Source organism: Apiospora hydei (assembly GCF_038363865.1).
Source record: "Apiospora hydei strain CBS 114990 chromosome Unknown utg000004l_segment0_segment0, whole genome shotgun sequence".
NCBI classification, from domain to species: Eukaryota; Fungi; Ascomycota; class Sordariomycetes; order Amphisphaeriales; family Apiosporaceae; genus Apiospora; species Apiospora hydei.
In genome coordinates, this window is record NW_027117363.1 from 8,773,989 (window position 1) to 8,800,544 (window position 26,556).

At 52.9% G+C, this 26,556-nt stretch overlaps 6 protein-coding genes across 6 annotated transcripts; 1 reads left to right on the plus strand and 5 right to left on the minus strand.

The window, feature by feature from the left end:
- Positions 1-1,942: 1,942 nt before the first annotated feature.
- On the minus strand, positions 1,943-5,367 carry PG997_005224 (uncharacterized protein; the record flags this gene model as incomplete). The annotated part of the gene is made up of 5 exons (XM_066809539.1): positions 1,943-2,051; positions 2,122-3,794; positions 3,865-4,775; positions 4,913-5,119; positions 5,172-5,367. 5 exons carry the CDS (start codon positions 5,365-5,367, stop codon positions 1,943-1,945), a joined length of 3,096 nt encoding a protein of 1,031 aa, XP_066673157.1.
- An 11-nt stretch (positions 5,368-5,378) lies between these two features.
- On the minus strand, positions 5,379-5,747 carry PG997_005225 (uncharacterized protein; the record flags this gene model as incomplete). Its single annotated transcript, XM_066809540.1, has 1 exon — positions 5,379-5,747. The coding sequence occupies one exon, from the start codon at positions 5,745-5,747 to the stop codon at positions 5,379-5,381; it is 369 nt and encodes a 122-aa protein (XP_066673158.1).
- A 107-nt stretch (positions 5,748-5,854) lies between these two features.
- PG997_005226 (uncharacterized protein) lies at positions 5,855-6,682 on the minus strand (the record flags this gene model as incomplete). The annotated part of the gene is made up of 1 exon (XM_066809541.1): positions 5,855-6,682. The coding sequence occupies one exon, from the start codon at positions 6,680-6,682 to the stop codon at positions 5,855-5,857; it is 828 nt and encodes a 275-aa protein (XP_066673159.1).
- Positions 6,683-17,318: 10,636 nt separating this feature from the next.
- Positions 17,319-19,082, plus strand: PG997_005227 (PUA-like domain-containing protein; the record flags this gene model as incomplete). Its single annotated transcript, XM_066809542.1, has 1 exon — positions 17,319-19,082. The coding sequence occupies one exon, from the start codon at positions 17,319-17,321 to the stop codon at positions 19,080-19,082; it is 1,764 nt and encodes a 587-aa protein (XP_066673160.1).
- Positions 19,083-20,748: 1,666 nt separating this feature from the next.
- PG997_005228 (uncharacterized protein) lies at positions 20,749-22,499 on the minus strand (the record flags this gene model as incomplete). Its single annotated transcript, XM_066809543.1, has 2 exons — positions 20,749-22,311; positions 22,380-22,499. The coding sequence occupies 2 exons, from the start codon at positions 22,497-22,499 to the stop codon at positions 20,749-20,751; spliced, it is 1,683 nt and encodes a 560-aa protein (XP_066673161.1).
- Positions 22,500-24,585: 2,086 nt separating this feature from the next.
- PG997_005229 (transmembrane amino acid transporter) lies at positions 24,586-26,229 on the minus strand (the record flags this gene model as incomplete). The annotated part of the gene is made up of 3 exons (XM_066809544.1): positions 24,586-25,381; positions 25,493-25,949; positions 26,028-26,229. 3 exons carry the CDS (start codon positions 26,227-26,229, stop codon positions 24,586-24,588), a joined length of 1,455 nt encoding a protein of 484 aa, XP_066673162.1.
- Between the last annotated feature and the right edge of the window lie 327 nt (positions 26,230-26,556).

A 26,556-nucleotide genomic window follows, 5' to 3' on the forward strand; every position in this document is an offset into this window, starting at 1 on the left:
AGGAGTTGGTGGTCTACAGCAGAGACAGATGGATATTGACTTGAAGAAGATGAGAGGCGTATTGGGGTTTCTTGTTACTGGCTGGATACACTTGTGTATGCCTACCTCCTGCCAACATAATTGGTCGTCTGGTGTTTCAAGGAGTTGGTGGTTTTCTTGATTGATTGATCCCTTAGGATATTATATATCACGTTGCAATGAGTGTTAGAAATATTACTGTGATACTTTACATCGTTGGGATCATGTCCCCTTATTAGTGACATTGCTGTCTGTCTTGTTTACTGAATGAACCGTTCGGTTCTCCTTTCTTTGCTCTCGTTGTGTCATTATAGTATGGAGCGGGCTACTGGCCGTGGAAACGAAGCTTCTAATGAGCAGTACCTAGCTTCTAGTGATATATGCTACAGACGTAGATTACTATGGTTCAGTATATGCTCTCCAGGAACGGTGTGATCTATCCATACATAGCAGACATCAGCTAGTCAGCCAGCACCATACTCCCCAAAAGTGGTGGTCACCTAACATGGGGGTAATAGGAGTGAAGACTGAACATGAGTCTCTTTGGCTCCCAGCGCAGGATGGATGACGAGAGGCATGAAGGATGGACAGCGAATTATTTGGCGTAAAATGTTGTCAGTTATTACACCAATGCTCTGTACAGGCGTCATAGTTAGTTAGTAGTAGCACAATCACAATCACGAATCACTGAAGCAAAGAAAGACTATGGTCATGGGTTTCAATCATTATATGAATATCCACTGCTGTCCTGTTTCTGTCCACATGGACTCCCCGCAACTTCAACTTTACTTTTCCGTAACGCAGAGCCAAAGCAAAGTAAAGCAGGGCGCCTTTTGTTCTTCTAGTAATTAAGCTTGTTGTTTCGGTTCTGGTGTTGTGTGTGATGTACAAGAACGAACGAACGAACTGAGAGAAGCGCCGTTCCTCAGCGCATCCACTCACTCACTCATTCATTGCCCCTTCCTTCGACAACCCCCTTTCAGCTCTCAAGAGACAGGCCCAATATCTCAACGTCTCTCTTCGCGCCGTTCTTTCTCTTTTATCTCTCCGACCCCTCGACTCGCCAAGTGAAGAACACATCTGTCTGTCTGTCCCATTTGTCCTGTTCCGTCGTCCCTTCTTTTTCTCATTCTGGACAAGTGGCAAATAACTTCATGATGGCGATTCAATGAATCAAACGCGTGAGCTCATGTACGGCTGTGGTATCACATGCCATCGTCGTTCTGGGCATGTCCCGACCTGCCAGCCAGCCAGTATCATGAGAGAAAAACCAGAAACTGGGAAGAGGGAAACAGGAAAGAAAGCAAGCAAAGCCAGGATCGGAAAAGAACGAACGCCTGTGTCCCAATGCGATCAGAAAAAATACAAAGCCGTTCCGGTCTGCACCGGACCACCTTTTGGCCGCCCTGGATCCGTTCGTGAATTATTCCCATCTTCGTTATTCCCCCTGAAATCCTGTCTTCCCAAACACTCTGCCCTCCATGTTGCCACACTCTTGTCATTACCTTGTGGGAAGCACCAAAATAGGTCCAGCCAGCAGTAGGATGCAAATGGAGTGGAGCTGTGAGCAACGATCATCTAGTAGCGGAACAATACATCTTGGTGGTAGGAAGCGTGTGCGTGTGTATGTTGCCCTTTGATGACCGACATCATGGAGGAGTCAAGAGAGAAAAAAGATATGAAAACACAGTTTGGTGAAGCGAAGAATGTTTGGGAGAAATTCATGTCTTTTTTTAAGACACTGATCAGGGGAGTGTAACTCTATCAGAAGATGTGAGGTATCATGAAGTGTGAAAAGCACCCTGTAACTTTTGGCGACACTTTTGAGAAGCCCGTAAATGCAACAGTCCCCAAGTCTATGCAGAGATATGCTGCAACCGCAAAATGCATGACGTGCTCTAAGTGGAAAGAAAACGACCTATCATCACTCCTTCGCAGTTGCTCCTGTATCAGGTGTCGCCTTGGCAAGGGCAGGCGAGGCAGCTGTGGATGGTGGAGAGGCAGGGTGGTCTTCCCCCATGTTGGCTAGGAGACTGTGAGGGCATTAGCATATGTCGTTCCCGGCCCATGCTCGATGGCAGGAGGGAGGGGGTATGTAATTACCTGTATGTGTTGTTACTTGTCGACTCTCTCGTGGGAGGGGTGCCGGTCCTTGAAGAAGCGGCGGAATCTTCGTTGCCGCGGCTGAGGGCGCTACCAGGCATGCGTCTGCCGCTGTTGCTTCTAGAGGAGAACATCGAGGTGGGGCCCAGTGTGACATTGCCACTGGCAGTGCGGCCAGCAGCACCCTTGAGACGGCGCAGGTCGTCCATACCAACGGTGTTCTGGTTCTGTTGCGGGTAGCCGCCGGAAAATTGGCGAGCATCGCCGCGTCCCATTTGCGCGCGGGGGCCGGTGCCTCCACGGTGAGAAGTTCGGGCGGCCTCAGCTGCCTTTTGAGCTTGGGCAGCCTCGGCTTCAGCTCGCACTTCGTCCAAGGTCTTGGGGCCCTTGTTGGCCTCCTTGGATTGCCAGCCTAACCTTCTCAGGTCGATCACGTCCATGAGCATGAACTTAAGACGGCTGTTCAGCTCAGGCATGTCGGCCATAGATTGGATGCGCTGGAAGTAAGCATCCATCATCAGGCGGCCCTTCTCAGAAGCGTCCAGGTTGCCACCAATGGTTCGGAGCAGCTTGGATAGCGATTCCACTTCGGCCTCGTCGGGCACGCCGCTGTAGTCAACCAGCTTGCGCACACATTCGTGCATAATACGCTCTGTCAACATAGTGAGCTTGTACAGCTCACCAATGAACTGAACCAAACCAAGACCACGACGCTTGGCAGCAGCGGCAATATAGTATTCGTCGGAAAGCATGACAGCTTCCTGTGCCTTCTTGTCGGCACCCTTTTCGGCCTCGGGCAGCTGTGTCTTCCAGCCGCGCTCGAACTCCTCCTGACAACGGTTGAGCAGGTACTTGCGGAACAGAGCACCTCCACTGACGACTTGGCCGTTCTTGTCCATAATATTCTCGTCCCGAATCTCGGGGCTCATGCTCTCAAGCATGCGCTTGCAGAACTTGGCGTACATGGAAGCCCAGTGAGCTTCATCAGTAGCCTTCTCGAAAGTGAGCTGAATGACTTGGCGAAGGGTACGACCGTCAGACTCGTCCTTCGATTGGGCAGCGATTTCCAGGATAGATGCCGAGACCCTGTCGAAGTTCTCTGGTGTCATCTTGTTGAGGGCAGCCTTAACCTTACGCTGGACCATGGCAGGATCCATGGGTCCGTTTGTCGGTCCTGCAGCTTGCTTCGCGCCAATGCTGGTTGGCTTCCAGCCATTTTGAGTGACCTGAATAGGTTCAAGCTTCATGCCAGCAGTGAGAGGCATGGTCTTAGCAGCCTGCGACTCGTTCTTGGCTTGGTAAGGATCACGCTTGCTAGCATTGCGGGTAGAACGGCTACCAGTTCTGGGAGAGTTGGGGCCAGCCATGTTGGAGCTCGAGGGAGTTCGAGACATGGAGCTGCTACCAGGGAAACCACCAGGTCGGCCAAAGCCACCCATGGAAGGGATGGCGGCACCGCCCATGCTGGGTCGTGCCATCTGGCCAGCCGACATGCGCATGCGGTCCTCAGAGGTAGTGCCAGGAGGAAGAGTTCGGGGTCCTGAGGCACTGGCGAAGTTGCCCATCCCAGGGAAGCCGCTACTGTTCCTAGAGTTCTGTCGGCCAGCCGCGGGAGTTCGCGCACTTCCGGAGCCTGATCGTCCGTCGTTATCACCAATCAGGGTCTTCACCTGCTGGTGGAACTCCAGAGATGGTGTCTCGGTGAAGACAGTCTTGAACTGCAGCAAGAAGTTCGGGTCATACTTGAAGTTGGTGCCCTTCTTTGATACAGCTGAGTTCAAAGCTGGGTTGGGGGGAGTTCAGCCCATTGATGCCGGCAGGGTATGACAAGGCCATGAGCTGGGCAGGGTTGAGCAGCTTGGCGGTCTTCAAAGACTGCAGAGCAGCACTTGGCTGCGGCGGCTCAACGCCAGCCTTGGTGTTGAGGTTCAAAGGAGGAGGCTTGGTGCCCTTGCGCTCACCAGGGCTAGGCTTGCCGCCAGCAACAGCGGTCGGCTTGTCGTTGATGGTGAGGTGGCTAGGCTTGCCAGTGGACTCAGACTTGTCGGCAACAGACAGATCTTGCATCTTGCCAGCCAGAGCGTCGGCCATGGAAATGGTTTTGCCAGAGCTTTCGGCCTCCTTACGCTTGCGCTCCTTCTCTTCCTCAAGGCGCTCAGCCTCGGCCTCAGCCTCCTTCATCTTGCGATCGTTCTCAGCGTCAATGGTCTTCTTGTTGGCAGCGTCGGCGATCTTCTTGGCCTCACGCTCAGCCGCCTTCTTCTTCTCGTATTCCGCACTGGCAGCCTCGCGCCTGGCGTCCTCCTCCTCCATTTCACGGATCATGCGCTCCATTTCTTCCTCTTCAGTTTCGGCCGCAGGTGCCTCTTCCTTCTTCTCGGCTTCCTTGGCCTTGGCAGCTTCGGCAGCCTCGGCATCAGATTTGGCCTTAGCTTCGGCCTCCTCCTTGGCCTTGGCTTCTTCTTGGGCCTTCTGCTCTGCTTTGGTCTGCTCCTCTTGCTTTGCCTTCTCTTCGGCAGCCTTAGCTTCTTCAGCAGCCTTGGCATCTTCGGTAGCCTTAGCAGCGTCGCTTTGGTCCTTTGCCATCTGTCTGGCAATCTTCTCCTTGAACTCATTCTGCACCTCGGCGCTCGTCTTGGTTGCGGTCGCGCTGTCTGAGCGGGTGTGTGCAGGAGTTACAGACTTAGGAGGGGGGTAGGGGTAGATGCCACAACAGGCGGTGTCTTGGACTGCTGAATGCTAGGAGCAGGCGAGGCAGGCGCCTTGAATGTGGACAGATCCACGGCCTCACCGTTTGCGTTCTTGATGACGATAGCAGCACTCTTCTTGGGAGGTCTAGCAAACTGCGGCGAGGATACAACAGCAGGCTGCTTGGCCTGTGCTGGAATAGGTTGAGGTGTGCCTTGCATTTGAGGCTGGCCGGTGCTAGAGGCTGGCCGGTGCTCAGATACCTGTGAAGAGCTGCGTGTCATGGGCGCGGCACCTTGATTATACTGACCTGGGGCACCGTAAGGGGGCTTGATAGTTAGGGGCGGGGGAATGGGGTTGACCATGCATCATGGGGTTGTACATGTTATACCCAGCAGGAGGCATGTTGCCGGACCTCATCGGGTCGAAGGCAGGAGGATAAGGAGGGTACTGTTGTTTGTTACATTCTGTCAGCAGGTGCTCAAAATTTCCGCTCTCTGGCGACAAGTCAATCTTTTCGCCTCGGTTCAGTCTGTGTGGGTATTGGGAAGCAGGCATTGGCAGGGGGATCATTGGGGGCTGTTCAGGGGGAAGGGCGGCTGCATATCAATGCGCTCTCCACGCTCAGTTGGGAACTGTCCACGGCTACGGTCCCACATCATATCGTTTGGTGCAAATCGGTTATCCACACGCTTGTTTTTCCCGCGTTTGGACTTCCCATTTCGCTCCTGCGACATGTTGTCGTGAACCGAGCCTGAGCGGTTGCGTTGTTGGGTGGTCGTCTGTGAGTACTTCTCGCCATCACGGCCACCATGCTGTTGCTTGCGCTGCTTTCCAGGCTTGAATGAAGTATGATCGAACAAAGAGTGAGAGGGGGGCTGTACTTGTTGCATGCCAGGTGCCATGACAGGCGGGCCGTAGTAACCGTAGGGGGGCATGTTGGGCGGCATGCCTGGGTTAGGAGTCGAGTGTCGAAGACTCGGGCTGGCGTGAGTCTGAGGAGGGGTGCCGGCGAAAGAGGCCGGGCGGCCTTGGAAGTTGGGGTTCATGCCTCCTCGGCCATGGGGCGGCTGACCGCGGTAATGTTGGTTGTTAGGGGGTATCCCATCTGCGGCTGCTGGTTGGGGTTGAAGTTGCCGTTGTAGCCACCTCGCCCACGGCCTCCTTGCTGGAAGCCACCACGTCCGGAAGGACCTCCCTGGTTGCTAGGGTCGCTCACCATCGACTGGGACGACTCGTTTCTCGCATGGGCATTGGGACCAGCTGCGTTCTGGGAGGCAGATGGGCGGCGTCCGTGGGTCTCACCTCTACCATCGAAGCTACCGAAGTTGACGGTGCTGCCCTGCTGGGCGTTGGCGGGAGGACGGCCACCGCTCGCTGAAGGCTGCGGGATGGGCGATGGCGAGTGTTGAGGCGAGGTGACCCGGGGATCGCGGCCAGGGATAGGAATAGGTGCGGAAGCTCCTGCTTGAGGGGCTGTATGTTGAACAGCCGGCGAGGCAGGGAAACCGAATTGTGGCATGTTTTTCCCATTAGGGTTGCTAGGACCGTTGGGGGCGGTCATGGTAACAGAAGGCTTGCGGCTATGGCTCTCTCCGTTGAGGCTACCGTGCGCAACTGCAGGACCTGTGACTTTAGGAACTGCGGGCATGATTGTCGAGTTGGGTCGACCGTTCACTGGCGAAACCGAGTTAGACTTAGCATGTTGTGGCGGAGCAGATCCTCCAGCAACGACGGGTTGCTGCTGTGCTGAACCCTGCGCAACCAGCGGCGTCTTCTTCGCTGCGCCGGCAGCCGAAGCGTAGGACGGAGCTGACGTTGTGGCGGTGGTCGGCGCTGGGACGGGAGCTTGTTGGTTCCCGGTGGAAGTCATATGTGACGGATCGCGAGGAGTGCGCTCGTGATGTGACTTGTTTGTGTGCGAGAGTTTTGACGTTTCCGTTTGGGGGTTGAAAATAATTCTCTGGATTCGTTCTTTGCGGCGTGGGCTCGAAAGAATGAATTAGAGAAGAATATCAACTAAGGATATGGTCTCTGAAGTCGAATATCAAATCCGAGTCGAAAGAAGACCGTGGATAATTATAGACAACGAAGGTCAAGTCTCGCTTGGGAATCGGAGACAGGTTCTCGTGGGTTTGACTCGTCTCTTTCCACGGTTCAGTGCTGACACCAGGCCGAAGAGAAATACGCTTATTCTGCGAAAGTATGCGAACAAGCTCGTCCTCTTTGAATTTTTTTCCCTTTTCCGATATGAACTGGACGTGGGAAGAAAAAGAACGTGATGGCGAAAAACTGGGTATCAACCGAAAAGAGTGGAAAAAGGAGTGTCGCAGCAGATCTAGAGACAGCGCGCAAGAAGAAGTAGGTTGTCGTTGGGAGAAATTAGGCGACGAGATGGATCGAACCGACTCGATTTTCGGGAGGGACTCTTTTCTGCAAGGTGGAGTTGCAGAGAAGAAGATCTCGAAGTGGCGAGAGGGTGAGCTGGAGATGGTGAACCGGACACGCGCGGACGTCGTGACAAATGGTCGTCGGAGTTGGGTTGGCCTCTTGTTTCTGGCGGCTGTCTCAAAGAATGAGAGAGCACTTTCAGAAACCTGGGAGGAGTGGAGATGGCGGAACTTGTGTCTTATCGGCTCTGATGAGTAGAAACCGAAAACAGACAGGATTATTTCTTCCTTCCTCGATATGTAAAAAGAATTACAAAAGAGGGAAAAGGAAATGGGGAAAAGAGACCTGCAGTATGTCTTCCTGAGGTCGATTACCTATGATGGGTGAATCGTTAATGGTGGAGGAGAGGGAAAAAGAGGAAGGGCGACTTTTTTTTCCAGTCTCAAATTTTTCGTTTCTGCGCGCAAGGGCTGCAACCAGTGTGAGCGGAGATAGCAGAGGAGAGAGCGAGCGACCAGGAAGAGACCGGCCGACGGGGTGGGTGTGTGCGTGTGTGTGGTTGGTGGTGCTTGTGTTTTCTGGTGTGCGGTCGTATCGATGGTGGGGAGGGGACCTGGCAAGCTGGGCACTCAGTCTGCCAGGTACCTAGTGGGTGGTGGGTGGGTGTGTCCGTTACTTGGGTGTGCACGCACTAACCTTGCTAACTTTTGTCTGTTGCTGGGTGCTTGGCAGGCCTTTTTCTCTCTCTCGCTCGTCTCGCTGCCTGGTGCTTGGTGCTGGTGCTGGTTGCTGCGCTCCCGCTCTGTTTCGTTTTTCCTAGGCGGGCCACTTTTGGTGGTACTTTCAGGTTTCTCCAGTACTTAAAAATGAGCGTGTGCGTTCCGGCTGATGGATCTTGATTGATCAATGTCTTTGCGTAGTGGGACGGCCAGGCCACTGGTGGTAGGTGCTCAATGGGTGCTGTAAACCGTGCCGGGCTGGATTTTGGCTAGGTCGGTTGGTCTGCTTGCTAGGTCTGTTAGGTCTGCTACAAGGTGCTACCCAGGTATGGTAGCAGTAGCAGCAGCTGGTTGATTGGAGCCTGGCTTTTTTATTGGCCTCCAACCTCCTAGTGAATACACCACGTAGGTGCGTAATTGAATGCCTGCACACACACAATGATCCATACCGTACATACATACTCGCCCGTCCGTGAGGTCATTTCAGCACAGGGAGTGCACAAACCTCAGCTCCAATAACCTGACGTGTTCATGTACACTTCACCCTGACTTCATATGACAACGGTACACGCATACACCTGTTGCGCAATGCAACCCCTTTACCCGTTCGACGCGAGGGGATGGATGCATTCACTATGAGCATGCATCACTCGATATCGATATCGATTAGATTACAAATGGCAGGTCCAGGTTAGCGACTTCTTCTCGAAGCTGATTGACACCTGAATCCGAATCCTAGTCTTCCCGATGGGCAATCTGCAGGGTCTTGAATAAGATTGCCATTGCAAGTCTCAAATGCTACTTCTCTACTTTGGTGCGTTCATTTCTTGATAGTCTGTTGTAGGCAATTGCGCTTCTTCTTCTTCTTCTTCGTTCCCCTCTCCGTAGGACCGACCAGACCAGACCAGACTGCATTGGCTATGTCGTTATGTTGGGTTCCTCACGATTCTCTCCTGGTCCAGGGTAAAGAGTTGATTGAGCGCAGCCATCAATCTCGAATCCACTCACTTACATGCGGGTAGGGCACGGAGTGGCATTGGGCAGGATAATGAATGATACACATAAATTTACGACACATCCGGCTATGCCATGGTTAGAATCCTGCAAACCCCAGGATTGGTCCATCCTTGCTTTTGGTATTCCACGGTGACTTCTGGACGCTTGAGGGCGGTAATTTATGTATTTAATCGTAGTACGCAGAGACCTAAAATATTTTGCATTATTTTCGGGAGCGCGGGGGAGGTTCGTTCTAATGGAGGAAATCCCGAGGCCCCCCAAGTCGTCATTGGTGGGCGACATAACATTATGAACGGCATCTCTTGCATTTTTTACGAGCACGAGCCTCCATCGCCGAGTCCTGACTCCCGCCTCATCGACTGACATGGCTCGACTTATCCACTATCTGCCCGATGACTGAGGTCTTGGGCCATGTCCATCCAGTCGGCACCAATCGCCGAACTGCCGGGTCTCCAATGGCAAGTTAACCCTCCAATGCTTGCCCTAGAATGCATTCCCAGGTCGAGGTATGGATTGTACATTGTATGTAGGTATGTATGTATGCTTACTACGAGTATGTGTATCATACTAATAATTTTTTGGGTGGCGAGTCGCCTGACATCAGGCTGGATTCCCCAGCTTCCAGTCCTGCGTGCTATCCTGTCGTGCAAAGGCGCTATCTTCCCCGCTAGGCAGGTTTTCCCAGACAGGGTCAGTTCGTGCGTTTTGTCCGCTAGTAGCAGAATAACTTCCGTGCCTTATCGATTGATAGCAGGCGGCCCAAGACTGGAGCAACAGGGGCACTAGCCGTAACTCGTTCGTATCCTGCCGACTCTTGGTCATGGATACCCGTTCGTCATTGTTTCAAAGCACGTTTTCTCTTAGGCCTGAGCGGCTTGCCTGTCAACTCATGCGACATGCAGCCTTGGAGAGGGCAAGAGCGAGAGGAAGCTGAGAGGTCTACCGTCTACATCATTTGCCTCGGTCCCATTATTATTCGGCGGGTAACGTCGCATAACCCGAATAATACCTACTGGCAGGCGTCATTTTAGTGGAAGGCACACCGACAGGACACTTGGATAACCGGGTGTCCGCTTTCTCAGCAACAGCGGCATAAAAAGACTTACACGAACTCTTTTCTGGTTTTCAGGGAGTTCATGAATATACGGCAACTTAGTGATTAAAATGCGACATCTACTCGGCTCCTACAGCGCTTATTTCTTCGGCTATACAGCCGGAAAGATCACCGCAACTTCTCTCGGGCCTTGCGACTGAGTCAACATGTTGCAGACACACTTGTGACTGCCCAATGAGTGACAAGGGGGGGTTGCGCCCTCAGTGCCCGAACCAGCCCGCGCTCGCCCTAGGATGAATGTGTTGGGTACGGCGGCTCGTTCGCAAGGGGACGGAACAGACAGGCAAACAGACACCGCTAGAGGATCCAGTTAGCCTTTGCGCATTCTTGCGCAGCCCTTCCCGCGGCGGTCGACCTCTCCTCCTCTCGGCTTTACATACACGGTCGGTCCATTTCATACTTCCGCCGCTCTCCTGTCAACCGAAATAGCTCGTGGCGCGGTCAGTCCCTCGCCCCCTTTTGTGCCACACCACCGCTCCTTCACGTGGCATGCTTGACTTGCAGTTATGTGTAGTAGGTAGGCCAGGTAGTAGGTGTAGGTGCACTCATACGGTATCTACCCCCTTACTTCACGTCCAGGGAATTTGCACCCAGAGCGGCCAGGAACAGCCGATGCAAGCAGCTAGGGATAGCCCTATAGACTGCACATGGTAAAAAGCAAACAGTCGCAAGCAGCAAGCCGCTTTAGACTATTTGTACGTGCATTAATCAATTCTAGGGAAATTGCAAAAATAGTTGAGCCAATCGCAGATTCGGTATGAGATGATTGGTTCTTTTCGGAATCCTCGAACCTGCAATAGGAGTCACAGAACCACCCCGGTCACATCCATCGTCTTGCCTTCGTCCCACTATCTCCGGTGCTCTTCCAGCAACGACTTGCTTGGTTGTTTTCCCCAAGTATGGCCACCCGGCCACCGATATTGCGCATCCTTCTCGCCACCTTGTCCATCATGCCTTTGTCGTCAACTCCTCCACACTGAGTATCGATCCTTCTCAGCTTCTATCGATGGAGGGGGGCGGCGATCCTGTCAGTCATACTCATACATACATATGCCATATGCAAGGTGACCTCAGCTCAGCTTTGGACCGTATCTAGCTGCCGGTAAACTCCCCGCACAACTAACCCTGCCGCCTTTGCTGATCAAAGAAGCGGGAGAACATTCGATTGCAGCAGTAGTGATAGGAAGCAGAAGCAATAGCAAGCAGCAGCCGAGAGTTCGACCTTTTCCTGGTTCTTCCGAGACAGACAAGCCCAAGAACAGAGCAGAGATTGGCCTGCGCTGGCTTGTCTCGTTTCAGCAGCAACCAGTAACCAGCATGCATATAGCCTGAAGAACGCAACTGGGTCCTCTTTCGGATCTGTTTGATCATAGGTAGTCTCATCTTTTTTTTATTGCTTTCTCTCTCCTATGATGCGGACCGCCCCGTTGATTAGTCAACCACACACTCCCATTAGAGCTGAAGTTGGGCGCATCGGGTTTACTGGGCGCCCGACGGTATGTACCGCTGTCGTTGCCTTCTACTCGTCATCGTCGTCATCGCCATCTGCAGGCAACCGGAGATATAAGAAGTAGGCTGTGTGCCACGAATCACACGGCTGGGTCGACTCTGCAGCAGCAGTAGCACATGTCAGCCAGGATGGTGGGTGGCTTCAGTGTCTCTCATCAGCCCGAACGCGTTTGCTTTTCCGGTCCTGCACAGTATCGCCAGTGAAGCTCCTGATTGGACGTCGGGCGCAAACTGAACAGCTGTCCCGTTTGCCCGGTACGGATCTCCGACTTCGCTGAGGAGAAGGCATATGCAGTACGATGCAATCCCCTCTTTTTACGTCAAAGGGGGCTATAAGGCTAGATCCTGTATAAGTAAATATTTCTCCTATCACGGGTTATAACCCCCCATAGTGAAACGGCTGGCAGCCTATCCATGGGCTCGTATACGGACGTTACGAGATTAATAAGCTCCCGCTTGATTGATGTTGACTTGAATGTTCAAGGCATTGCAGTGCCAACGTTTCTATGGTTTATCACTGTGTTACTATATGGTTGGCGTGCATCTTGACGTCGCCTCTGAAAAGGCTGCAAGGCACATCGCGCGCACATCAGGGATATCACGAATAGGGGCACCACAGACTGTCATGGGTTGGGGGTCATAGTTGTACCTGACCAAACGGCTGTCCACTCGCTCCTCAGTTAGTTCTGGAAGACTGGAGAAGCCACAGGTTGTACTGCAGGAAGCTGCAGGCAGGCAAACGGAATAGCAAGGGCTTCAGTAGCAAGCCTCCCTCTCTCTTTCTGACAGCTTAGAGAAATCAAGCGTCCTCATCCTCTTCAACATCCTCCAGGTTGACGGGCTCGGCAGTGTGGCCACTGGCTGTTGCTCCTTATGTGAAGGCCGGCGGTCTACAAGGGCACTCAAGAATTCTGGCTGGAAGCATGCCGTCGCTTCGCTAGCGAGGCGAGATTGGCAAGTCTTCTTCTAGGAACCGTGTCTCTGGGCTATGCATGGCAGAGTTGGTAGAGCTGTGTATGACTTCGTAATCTTTATTGCCCCTATCTTCCAAGTGACTCTAGCATTCATCTCGGCAAACGGATCATCTACCGTGCCTCGCAGTGCGCTGGATAGTTCGTTGGGCCTGGTACTGGTCGAAATTGCTGTTTGGCATGTAATTGCCGCGTACTTTTCCATACAGGCTGCCACCATGCGTGATAGGAGCTGCCTCAGCAATATACGTACCTGTATGATTAGTTGGCTCATGATGTAGAGTATATAGATACCTTGTTAATTGACACTATATACTATTAGAAAAGAAAAGAAAAGAAAAACCTGGGCTTTGCTTCTCATAAGCTACACCACGTGGATTTAATTATCAAGCATACTTCTTCACACTCGATGGGCCCTTCAATGCTTGTCGTAGGTTAGATGCTAGATCATGTATGCCACTCGAGCATGGTGCTTCTGAACTGGTGTTGATGTGACAGAACATGCTTTGTCTTGCATCTCGGGAACAGCCACCCGTTTCGCTGTCCATCTAACCAAGGATATGTTGTTTATTGACATGGCGTAAGTTCTCATGACCGTACTGTACACGTGCTCCAAGCTCGGGGTAGTGTAAGGAGGACCCCTTTCCCCTCACCAGTAGTGGTAGACGTTAGTAATCGAAGGCTGTATACCTTCATATTGACAACTGTAACTAATGGTTATGATTAAACCATAGTAGTAGAAGAAGTCACGCAAAGAAGTATATCTCATGACGAGCACTTTGAGCAACGACTGAGGGGTACGGCTGGCTAGCAATGTCGTTGAGGGTCTCCCTAAATGACACAACTGGATGAATCACCCTTCATTGTGCCTCTCACACATTCACTGGCCGTATTCCATAAGGTAAGGCCAAAACTTGATTTATACAAAGGGATGACCGGAAGCTATCGAGTAAGCCAGGAAACATTCAATATATACGCGGCTGGCTACATCTCTAGTCAAGGAGTCCCTCGAGCCCATACTGGTCTTATTGGCTGGCTTCGCCTCGCTCCGACCGCATATATACTACATTACCTAGATGACAAGAGAAGCATGGATCATGCCCTAAACCTGTGAGGAAGGTGGACGACGCTGGCGCTTCCAATACGGTGGAAGGAGAACGACACCGACAACAACGGGGCTCTCCGGCGGCAGCAAGGGGAGTTTCCCTAGGTCTGGAACGCTTCTCCCGGTATCTCATATATCTCGTGCCTGTTGACAATTAGACCGTAACGCGACACGCAAGAACCAATTCGTCTCTTCCCCATGGAGCTTGACAACGAAGGAATTGGTTACCTCCAAACGCTTCTGTGTAGGATGAAAATATATTCCCATAATCGTCATACACAAAACGCCCTATAAAGCAGAAGATAACCCCTATAAAAGTCATATTGACGAAACGGGCTACTTACAGCGCTTGAGTCTCATTTGACGATGAACAGCAAAGTAGCGTATTATTGTTGCTGCATCAAAGCATCCGGCAATGACAAATCCGCCCCTTGGAAACGGAAGTAACATGAGCCGGGGAGCTAGGTATTTATCCTACTCCAGAGCGGTCTAGCATGGAGCTCACTTTCAATAGTTTCGGGCGGAGGTCTACAAGCAGATGTTGGCTAGATGCTTATTGGGACGAAGACATCTTCGCAGATTGTCAACAGCTAGTTAGCATAGCCATTCCTCGATCCAGCCAACGAACCCTATAGCTACTTGATGAGGCTGCGGTCTTGATGCGAGTGGCATGTCAAATCGCCACGTTCGATGTTGATCAAAATCTTGTGCCTCTTCGAAGTTGCCATGTCGACAATCATTGCGTCGTATCCCGCGGTGAAGGAGATCCGTGGCATCATTGATGCTTTGGTTAGTGAAGAGAGCTCAGACGATTGCCCATATCCTGACCGATCACCACGTCGAACAACCAACGAAGGCGCACCTTTGCCTTTCAAGCCGTCTACCTTACCTTATGTAACCACCGGGCCACTACCCCGTGCCCCGTGGACGGAGACCCTGAGATCCGCGGTGGACCCGGGAGCGGCGCGCTGTAGATAGCGCCATGTACGAAGCGCAAGGTTCTGTTGCATGCAACCGCACTATCATTTGTTAAGTATCAATAGCGCCGAAAGGGTATTGATCGACCACAAGGCCCCGTACATCCGGGCAGAGACAGACGTGACAGGCCGGGGGCGATATTGCCTACAATTGCTTCTACATGGTAGCAGAACAAAAAGTAGAAGAGGGATCGTGTGGCGGCAGTACGCGTTAAAGCAAACTAAGAGCCGTCATTCGCCATGTATCTGGTAGCAAAGGACAACGAACGGGTCCATATTAAGGGATGAGTGAGGCTGACAGGCTGAACGATGTTTGCGGCTAGTATTTGGATAGGCACTGGCCGCGTTGCTTCTAGAACTTTTCAGGTTTCCTGTCGAGACTTGTAGACAGTGTATGTGACGCGTAGCGCAGGCAAATGGATAATAAGCCTTTTTCTACTAGTAACAGACATGTAGCCAGAAACGGCATGCTGTTCGCAGAGGCTGTTGTTCTAAGGTTGTTGTGTCGTTGCAACGTGCTACAGACCAATATGCCCCACACAGCATGTGAAGTCTATGAAGTCAGTACTCGTAGTCACGTTTTAGCCCACCCGCAAAATAGGGACTAGGACGACTTACCGCAATCCCTTTACCTCTGTCTTCCTTTGAACACACACAGAATACCACGTACATGGCTTAGCGCCGATAGCTTTTCGATTTCCTGCCTCGCGCCGTGTGCCGCGCATCGAAGAAGCACCCCATCATCAGGATACTGGGCTGTCGGACACGCACTCAGATGCCGGACAGGACAGAACATGCCTTCGCTGCAAGGCGCTCTGCAAGTCGCGAGAAGTAGCGGTACTTGCCTGAATTACCACAGGTACGTTTCTCACGTCGGACAGCGGACATGCGTCGTTGCCGAATGCGAGTGCGCCAATGTACGGTGCCTACGCCTACGTAGGCGTTGTTGGTGGTGATCAAATCTCGACTTCCCCAACTGGGTTTAACTACAGACTCCCATTTGTTCAGCAGGTAAGAGAAGAAGCAAAAATGCTGCACATGAGCTGGGACCCTCAACCACTGCCTGCTGTGCTGCCCATCCCTATTACAATCTACATGTGCGTTTCAACAGACAATAGGTTAGGCATGTTTCGAGACTGCTCAGACGATACCTACCTACCTATCGAAGGAGCTTCTTCTTTTTTTTTCTTTGCGGCGCATTTTCGAATCTGGCCATGATATGCATGCAGGGCCGACAGACTATCCCCAACGGCCATTGGCTCTTGTCCCTACCCCACGTCTTTGATGTCAGAGCTTATCCCCCAGCACCGATTAAGCTATTAGATGACGCCTGCACTTTCCTTTGAAGTCCAGAACGAAATACACTGCAACAGCGTCAAGTGTAGTTGCATGCAGCTATCTTCCATTGGCTCAACCTCAACGCATTTCAAACTCTGCTCCCAGGCACGAGAGGAGGAAAGAGCCATCAAAGGGGACAGTCTAGACGCATCTGTCACTTCAAGAAGAATCCATACCGCCTACATTTGATACAACCTTGCAACCTACGACTCGAGATCTTGAGGCCACTGGTGGGTACGGCATCTGTCACCGCCGTCAGCGTCGTATCTCGGCGACTCATGTTACGACCTCTGACTAGCTTTGGAAGCACTTCATTCGGACACGGGAACTATGTAACCTATTGCATACTAAGTCGCTGTAACTAGCTGCAAGCCTGCATACGGACTTTGTTACTAGACCAAGCGATTCAAGCAGGGTCCTGTCGGATGCTCCACCTATCAGCCTCCTCGAGTTCCTGTATGCCTCCTAGGGCAGGCTCTTTTATCCTTCTTCCCTGCAAGCAGCGGAGTTTTCCTCTGTCTGCGTCCAAATTGAGTCGCCATCTCCTCGCCTTTTCTCCCACCACGGCCGCCACAGCCTTGGCGCGACGAGAAAGCCAAGGCCCAATGCAGGTTTGCCGCGCGGGCCACAGTACGTTTTGCGGATCGAGATCGCTGTGGCGTTACGAGCCAATAACGGCCGGCCAAAGTCGAGACAATGGGCTCCCAAGTACCGATACACGTCATATACCCAGCACTGCTTCTTGTCTGGGGTCCCTCTTGCTGGGACACATGCCCTGTAATGATGACCTGCTACATAATCTCTCACACCATGTTGCTTGCGCCCGCGATATATTGTCCCTCGCGACGGACTTTCCAGCTCTTTGACGCTTTTAGGCGTCCGGTTTCCTCGCTCTCTCGCCCAAGCCCAATCATAACCCGACTCTTATTTCCTCTCCTCGGCCGAAATACTTACATAGTACCTGCCGTGCCCGTATCGCCGGGTTTCGAGACCAAGCAGCCATCATCCCTACACATGCTCTGTTCTCCATCTGTCTGGGTCAAGCAGTCCAAGCTAAAGAATTTCTCTGGGGCCTTGTTGCTCTATCTGGACCCCTGATATTGTTTTCTGACCTTTCTGACCTGAGCCTGCGCGGATCCTAAGCGTCATCACTTTTGACCCTCCGCTCGCTCGTTCGCACACTTCAGCCCAACACCCAAGATAGATGTAGTGTAGGTCTGCTGCGCAAGACCACTCACGTACATGTTCCTGTTACGGTAACCACATAGACAATTTTTTCTTTTCTTTTTTCTTACTTCTGCTGGGAGGATTGGCTTGGTTCTACATCTCCCCATCTGACCAGCTAGAAGCTGAATGACCTGAGCCTTCATGTCATCCATCGAAGCAAATCCCAACTCGACGATACCTCCCCCGTCACCCTCGTCCGGCAGTCCAACTTCCCGCTCCTCGCTTGAGAAGAGCGAGTCGCCCATTTTTAACCCGGCCGGCACGGAGAAGCCGCTTGCTGCCGCTGAGAAGCTTCTCAGCGCCGTCAAGGATGTACGCCAGATCATAAGGCTCATCCAGTGTGGGGTGTGCTCTCGCATACTCCAAGAGCCGGCCACTCTGCCATGCGGTCGAAGTCTTTGCAAGCACTGCATTCCCGCCACGCATATTCGCACAAACATATCGTGGCCCGCGACCACGGGACGGCTTCAAGGCTTCACGTGCCCGTTTGAGGACTGCAAAAAGGAGCATGCCTTGGGCGATTGCAGCGTCGATGTGACCTTGAACAAGGCATTGACGCTGATCAAGACAACCATCGAGCAAGACCGAGACGTTACGGGCGTGTCAGATATTTCCACACGCATCGCAGTTCAAGACCCGTGGGATGTTGCGGGACTGTCCAGCGTAAAGGAAAAGGAGGATGACGCTTGTTTGCTGAAGGGTGGGCGCGTCGTGTCGACCTATATACTGGCGGAAATGGGCAGGCTTGGCTATGACGCCGAGGTGTCTTATACGACTTGTGGTGCAGGGGAGGACGAAGTGTCACAAATCGACGTGATCGCATTCACCCGATTAAAGGAATCAACCAGAACCGAGATGGACTGCCAAGTGTGCTACGCGCTCTTCCTTGACCCCTTGACGACGGCATGTGGCCATACCTTTTGTCGCGTCTGCCTGCATCGAGTGTTGGACCACTCGGAACATTGCCCCATATGCCGGCGGGAGTTGTTGATACAGCCACAACTCAACCCAAACTCGTTCCCTTCGAATCAGCGACTCACGAATATCATTAACGGTTTCTGGGCTGACACCGTCGCGCTCCGAGCGCAAGCTGCGAGGCTGGAGCAGCAGGCCCAGGGCGACTACGACGTTCCACTCTTTGTTTGCACAATCTCCTTCCCTACCATGCCGACGTTCCTGCATGTTTTCGAGCCGCGGTACCGACTCATGATACGACGGGCAATGGATGGGAACCGCACTTTTGGCATGGTGCTGTATACGCAACCAAGCGAAGCCAATGGGCGTGCCAACTTCTTGCCCATTGGTACGCTTCTTCGCATTGTCAACATCGAATTCTTCCCCGACGGCCGCAGCCTTGTGGAAACGGTAGGGGTTTCGCGGTTCAAGGTTCTTAAGCATGCCTTGTTGGATGGATATATGGTGGGCAACATTGAGAAACTTGACGATGTTGGCTTGGCCGAAGAAGAGGCCACCGAGGTATTCGAAACTATGCGCTCAAGGGGCGTCCAGAATTTCGCGCGGATCGATCACGTTGATGGAGGATCGACGGAAACGACGGATACCACAACAACTACCTCGGTCCAGACACCCCGATCAGCCGGCCACCCTTCACCAGCTTCTTTGACCATGGAAGAGCTAGATGGCATGGCGACACGCGAACTCCTCGACTTCGGAGTAGATTTCGTGAGGCGCATGAGAAGCCAAAGCGTCGCCTGGCTTACAACTCGTGTTCTCGCGATATACGGCGAATGCCCCAACGACCCCGCCAGGTTCCCCTGGTGGTTCGCAAGCATCTTACCAGTGAGCGATGAGGAGAAGTACAGGCTTCTCGGGAGGTCCAGTGTTCGGGAGAGGCTCAAGATCTGCTGTCGCTGGATCGTGGAGTGGGAATCAAGCAGATGGTAAGCTCTTGCCCCTTTCCGCGCACTGGCTCTCGCCCTCCCTCGCCATTGCCCGATGTCCTTCGTTCATATGGTAACGTATTGGGCTAAGAATGTCATCTTCTTTTGAAAGTTAAAAACGACGATTTGTTGACGGGTTACCTTTCTATTTTTCTCAGGTCTTTTACGGACTGCTCTGTCTTGTGACTCGCCTTGGTCGGCGGGCTCGCTGTCATGGTACTAGCCATGCTCGCTGCCGACAAGTACTATGGACGATAAACGAAAAGCAAAGAAAAGACAATGGAATCGGGATTCGTTTGCAGGGAGCGAAAGACCGCCCACGCTGCTTCCTGGAATCGTAATGATTTTGATGCATATTTCTTACGACTTGATGCTTGGCGTTTCGGGGAGTTGCAAGGGTTGGAAGGCTATATCTCGCTGGAGATTTTGATCCTTTTGTTTTCATCGTTATCCCCTTTTCTCTCCGGTTACCAGACCTTGCTGTTGGTCTCGGCCTCTCTCATCTGCTATTTATCATCGTCCGATTACCACACAAACCAATCGACGACGCGGTCTCCTCTGCATCATTCTCCTCCACAACTCCTGCCATATTTGCCTACATACAAAACACCTCGCATCGCACCCCTTCTTGTCGCTACACGCACCGTCCATTCATAGCGTTATATCATACTAGTGATACCAGCAATGCCCTCTGTATTTGCGAGAGATAGGGGGCCTCTTGCATCAGTACCCTGATTGATTTGGATTTTATGTTATCCAGAGTCTGCATATTCTCATTATTTATTTTTCTCTTCATTTCCCGAACAGACTGACTTGCGTATGTAAATAATGCTCTCTACATAGTCGTGCAGCATATTAGGAAGCTTCGGGGGCCCGCCAAAGATGGGGGAGTGGAGGCAGTGGTTGGGAAAACAAAGAATAAAATAAATCCATTAAACCTTGACTGTTGAATGACGGGGGCATGATCAACAAGTTAGTTATGTAGTGTTCTGGGCCTTTGGTAAACGGAGAAGCGCCACTCGGATCGGAGAGGGAGACCGATCTTGTCGGCCATGGTCGGTGTGACAAGGTCGTGCCATGACGCCTACAAACCTACCCGGTTACCGCTTTTGGGAATTCCGAAAACGGATTTCTGGAATCATGACTGCTACACACTTTGGGTTACTACCTATCGACTGTACCGGAAGCTTTTGGGCGACGGACATATACATGAACATTGACTGGGTACCTACGTACATAGCTGCTATCCACTCGACGATTGCTACAGCTATGATGCAATTATTCAAGTGGTTATAGAAGCTGTCCCCGCTGTAACAGTACGGCCTGCAGAGAATTCGGCGAACTCGGCATCTATGGCAAGACTTGCCTTTCATGAGTATCGATCGGCTCAGTCCGCGATACGTGAACCTCGTGCAAAACATGTATGTGGTGCCGTATGAGCATGAAACCCTAGACCCGTGCTTTTGCACCTGGCCTCTTCCTGGACTGGGCGGCAACTTCGCGAAGAGTTGCATGTTCTCTCTCATTGCACACTAGACTAGGAGCGGTTCTTCCCGAAGAAGAAAAAAAAGCACCAATGGATATACGGTTGTTTTGTTCTTGTTCTTGTTTGTAGTAGTGATATTATGGTTTTCTTTTTCGTCTATGCAATCAAAAACGGCCCAATGACCCTAACATGACCTGGTGCCCCTCAAAACCCGGGATCGTGGGCGGCTGGATGCATTGGCTGCTCCACTCGCCGTACTTACACATGCCGCCTTCTTCATAGCCTTATTGGTGGCCGCCCGTTTGGTCCGGACCGAAACCGCCTGTTGTTCGGCCTTGCGCTTCTTCGTTTCACGAGCCTCGGCCGTCTCGCGCTTCTTGATGGTGGCCGCCAGGCTCTTGATCCGCCTCTGCCAGTCCGAGTTCATGACGCGCCACATCTGCCGCCGGCCCGGCACCATCATGTCTTCGTACTCCTCGGCGCAGTCGTTGGGCGTCGGATGCTTCGTCATCCATTCGTAATGCCGCCTCAGCTCGCCCGAGCCGTTGGCCGGTAGGAGCTGGTGGCTCTCGATGCTCTGCATGGACTGGTAGAAATATTGCCGCAGGAATTCGTGGCATCTGGCCGTGCTCAGGACGTATAACGGTTCCCGAGACGGATGCCGGTGGGGATAGTCATCGTGGCCATACTTCCAGGCCACCAGAGCCTCAATCGTGCTCTTGCCCCATTGGAGATCTAATATCCTGGATAGCTCCCACTGCAGCTGGCCCTCCATGTTATATTTGCTCAAAAGGTACGTGTCAACCGTGCCCAAGCTGTTGACATTCTGAAGTGCTTTTGTATATGACCTCGTACGGGACGAAATAGTTGTCGGGTCGGCTAACCTCTCGAATGTCATGCGGTTCTCTCCGATGAAGTCGAGAGGAGCACGTTCTAGAGCTTTTTGATAGTCGGCCGTGCAATAGAACTCCTTTAGACCCGGCCGAGGAATCCGCGGGTCCTTCTTGCGTGCTGCCAAAGCTATTTGAAGCTCTTGCATTGCCTTTTTGATGTCTTTGCTGTCGCGGCACGCTTGCAGACATTGGTCGTATCTCGATGAGCACCCTGCGGAATCCTTGAGGTTGAACTGGACGTCCAACATGGGCAAATCCCACCACTGCTGGCTTCCCCTTTCGAGACCAATGCTGCCATCCCGAGACAACGCCGCGTCGGTGAAATCCCGGATTTCCCGGAGCAGCTCACGCTCGAGCTTTTCCGGGTCGCGCTCGTACATCCAGTACGAGCTGTTTGGTGTAACAAGCATCTTGACCTCCCGGAGATCCCGGCAGTGAGCCAGTAGTGCCATCATGTCATGATTGACGTTTTCGTCGAAAGTGTGAATAAACGGCTTCCATGCCGCGACGGCGGCCAGCGTGATCCTCCGGATGGCATCGCGGCGCTCCGGAGTCAAGGCTGCGAGGAAGACGTGGATATCGCGCTGAGATGCCAGCTCGAACTCGTTCACACGGTAGAAAATCGGCAGTGCATTCAGCTCATTGTGAATGGCCCTGCAAGTCCTGTGCAAGCTGACGACGGTCAAGTGTTGCGTCTCGATGGATTTGTAGACATGGCCGGCGTTCCCATGGTGGGCATGGACAGGTGCACGGCGAGCATCTCCCCAGGTGAACTTGTTTGATCTGGCAATGGTCTGCCTCGGGGTCACGGGCTTATCCAACGCCACAGAATACTCGTATATGATTAGGCGCAGCTGAGGGTACAGTGAGCATTGGCCGCTTTCCACGGATATGTTTCTCGTTTCCGAGCCCATAGACTTACCTCTCTTGGAAGGCGCAAGAGCAAGCTGTCCTTTGAATTCCTTTCTGTTAGCAGACTGTTGGCCAGCACAAAGTCGCCAGACGTCGGTATGTCAACCACGTTCCCGGCGAATGAAGACATGGCGAGCGGGTGTATATGTGAATGTAGTCGGCAGAAGCGGCGGTTCGGGTATCTGAAACAACCACTCTCGTTACAGACTGCTGGTGCTCCTCAAGACGAATCGAACAACGGGCCAAAGCCAAGAGCTTGTGACGATACCGCAAGGTCAAGATGATGCTGATGATGATGATGATGGCTCCACACGTCACCGGGGTAGGCGTATCACCATGGATTGATGATTGTATGAAATGGGTCGTTGGCAGTGAAGTTGATAATGATGATGATGCCCAATGGCCGGTCAGGTTGTGTGAGTATGGGAAATCTTCTGGTTGTGGTTGAGTGTATGTGCGTATGTCTTGCAGGTTGAGACAGAACAGGACAGAGCAGAGCAGAACCGAGCAGAACAGAATTGAAGAGAAGTCTGGGTCAACGGCCAACGATGCAAGCCGAGGAAGCCGATTGATTGAATTTGAATTCAAGCCAGGTCATTTCGTTTCCGACTACTTTTTGATGTCACTATTATCGAGATTTTTGTGAGACCACGTGAGAGAGAGAACATTACATGATCATCTCGTTGGGGAAGTGGCACCTCGAGAATTAATAAGTACATCCATCCGTCTTACTTTTCCCCCGTCTGTCTGCGGGAGGAGGAGGAGTCTAGGCGGAGGTGGACTGGACTAGGCACTCGGCAGGCAGAGAGAGGGATTGATTGACTTCCGCCAGAGCTCTTTTTTTTCTTTATGCTGGGATAGGTGCGTGTAGCCTTTTTGTCTGGCATTTTGCTGGGTTCCAGTCTGGACTCTGGACAGGATCCAATGATCCAATGGATCAATCAACGGGGGGGCATTGGCGATTGGGGGAGTGGAAAGGTGGAAAGGGCCCGGCAGGCGCAAGGCAAGGGCGCCGGCAACAAGCGTTAGTATGAAGTCTAATTGTAGCTTCCCAAATTGGGCATATGAAACCCGCTATCGTCGGTGGGACGGAAACAACGTCAGTAGCTGTTACAGACTTCAGCATCCTCTCGTCGCGTCCCCTCCCCCTCGAGGCCTCGACTCTGCCTCGACTCTGCCTCTGCCAGCAATCCAGATATACCGAGCCCGATTGGGTAGCCAGGCCCAGACAGTCCGGACGATGCAGAACGCAGATCCCTCATGAGTCGCACTGCGGCATTCCACCACCCCCTCCCCCCGACAGCGGCGCTCCTGGCCCGGCCACGATATGCGCCCAGGACCAGCACTACTTACTCAACTAATAGACCGATCTAGAGCCTATGCAACGCCATCGAGCGACGAAAGGGATAAGTATAATGCCGCTACCACCATCTGGAAGCCGAGGTTAGCCTACCTGGCAGGCAGAAACACGAGAGTACCAAGAAAACATCAATGACCCGCAATGAAACATCTTCGAGTCAGGCTCGCTCCCTACAGGAACAAATATAAGGTCAGGTCGGGTCGGGTCAGTCAGGCAGGTAGGCGTATGCAATGCTGCTGCTGACTGAGTACTTGCACCATCGCCCGCCGAACCAGGGCCCCCCTCCTTTGCACATCAATGGGTAAATTGGTTTTTAATAAGCATCGGATGGGCACTTCGGAAAAAGGGTTTCTACATATTCCATTCCACGGTATCAGTCCCGACCGAGCATTAAACCTGACACTCCCAATCCCAGCTTTCTTTCTCTGCCCGAAGACTTCGCATCGTCCTGTCTGGCAAGGGCCGCCTTGGGGGACTTGTGACAATGATGAGAACACTTTTTGGTCTGACACAAGCTACATAACATAATGCTGTCCGGATTCCGGCACGCAGCGGCTCTTTCAGATTCCCTCCCCTATCCCTATTAGAAGCCTGTCACAAGGTCGGGTTCGGTCTCTCCAGAGAGTTTAGCCTGCCAGGCCAGGTTCGGTAGTTTAACCTTGGGACCATCTCGGCCACATCTGGCGCCAATCTATCCTGGGATGACCACATTGGGCACAACTTGCGTCATTATCATTGATATATTAAAGCCACATATTACTTTAGGCGAAAGTGTATCTAACCAGCATAGCTATTTGAGGAACAGGACCAAGACAAGGCAACGCCGACAGAGGCCGCCACCACCGCTATTGGTGCACTAGGACGACCCGCTGTTGTCCTTGCAGCTGAAAGCCTTGTCGATCTCGCCCCTTGCGTACGCGTCGATGATGTTCTGCACCACGCCGTACGTGCCGCCGACGGTCAGGAACACGGCAAGCCCGATCATGAGCCAGTTGAGGTAGTATACGAGGACCTGCCAGTGCTTTCCCGTGCGGTAGTGCCCATGGTCGTAGATCCAGAGGTAGCCCGGCAGGCCCAGGGCCAAGGGCGCGAAGGTGAGACTGCCGGCGAGGGCGAGCAGGTAGTTGAAGATGGGGATGCCGGACGCGATGAGGAAGCCGATGATGGACATGCCCCCCGTGCAGCTGAGCCAGATGGACCAGTGCACCACCGAGTTCTTCTGCAGGTGCGCCGAGTTGCGCAGCATGCGCACGAAGATGTATTTGGCCGCGACGTGGATGTACAGGCAGGCGCTCACCAGCAGGCCGATGATACCGACGCCGTACGCGACCTTTTTGATGGTGTCGCCCGCGGAACCCAGCGAGGGGGACGCCACCCACTTGCCGCAATAGCGGTACACGACCAGGCTGAAGGACAGGTACGCGGCCGTGACGATTCCCATGCAGAGGTAGACGGCCTTGTTGTAGTCGCGCGGCCGCTTCATCTCGGACATGACGGGCAGGAAGGCCGACGTGCCCGCACCGGAGCAGAAGATGGTGGCGACCGAGGTGATGGCGGCCACGAAGGTCGGGTTGTTGATCACATGGTAGCCGAAGTCGTAATCTCCGGTCTGCGGGGCCGCGGCAGGGCGGTCGCGGGTCGTTACTCCCACGCTGTAATTAACGAACCCAAGCCGTATTAGTCGAAGGCGCAGCAGCGGAGCGGAGCGGAATGAGGGAGATGGAGGAATGAAACCGGACGAAAAGAGGAACTATAGAACTTACACGACGATGAAGACGGCAATGAAGACGGAGAAGAAGCCGACCCACGTCAGCCAGGCGATCTTCTCGAACTTGCGGGCGCTCGAGAGGATGAAGACGAGGGCGGTGGCGACGAGCATGAAGCTGTTGGTGCAGAGGGCATGGCCGCTCAGGGCGTTGAGGGCGACGGAGGCGCCGAAGATGCCCGAGGCGCCGACAATCGCAAAAGTGACGAGGAAGAAGCCACCCACCACTTCGCGGAACCATTTGCCGCCGACGACCTCGGCCATGTCGGCGATGGAGTGGCAGCCGGCGTGGGCGTTGCGGAAGTTGCCCTGGACGATGGCGCAGTAGGTGTTGAGGAACTGCCAGCCCAGGACGTTGATGGCGCCGGGGAAGGCGCCGAGGACGTACATTGCCGAGGGGATGGTCAGGACGCCGGTAGCGAAGATGACTATTTGTAGGGACTCAAAGTTAGTGACTAACGGTGCCGGATTGCTTAAAACTTGCCATCGCATTCATGCACATGGTAAATTCCATAAGGTAAGGACAGACTTACTCTTGAGGAAGATGACGGATGCATGGACCCAGGAGACGGTACGGAAGTCGACTTGGCCCTCCTGCCGCTTGAAAACCTCGAAGGCGTCGTCGGCGGGCTCGATCTTGACGGCCTCGCCCTCGATGGAGCCGCTGCTCCGGGCGGGGGCGGGCGATATGGTGTCGCCGCCATGCTTCTCTGATGCGGTCATGGTGTTGGACATGGTCGTGTGGTATATATATCTAGACAGAGTTCTCAAATCTGCAAAGCAAAAAGATTGTCTGGCCACTGAAAGCAAGGCCAATATGTGTCACAGCCACCAAGTGAATGAGTGTGCGAGACCCCTCTGGCTGTTAGTGGTGGTAGTGGTGGTGATGATGATGATGATGCTGAGACCAAACTGTCGGGATGTGCCTCTTCACTTATAGAAAGTTTCACGATCCTACATTTCCTGCTGCAAACCAGGGCCGAAGCTTATCATCATGCATACCCATACAAGGAAGAAGAAGAAGCGCCCTACCAGCCAGCCAGCAGGTGGTCATGATAACAT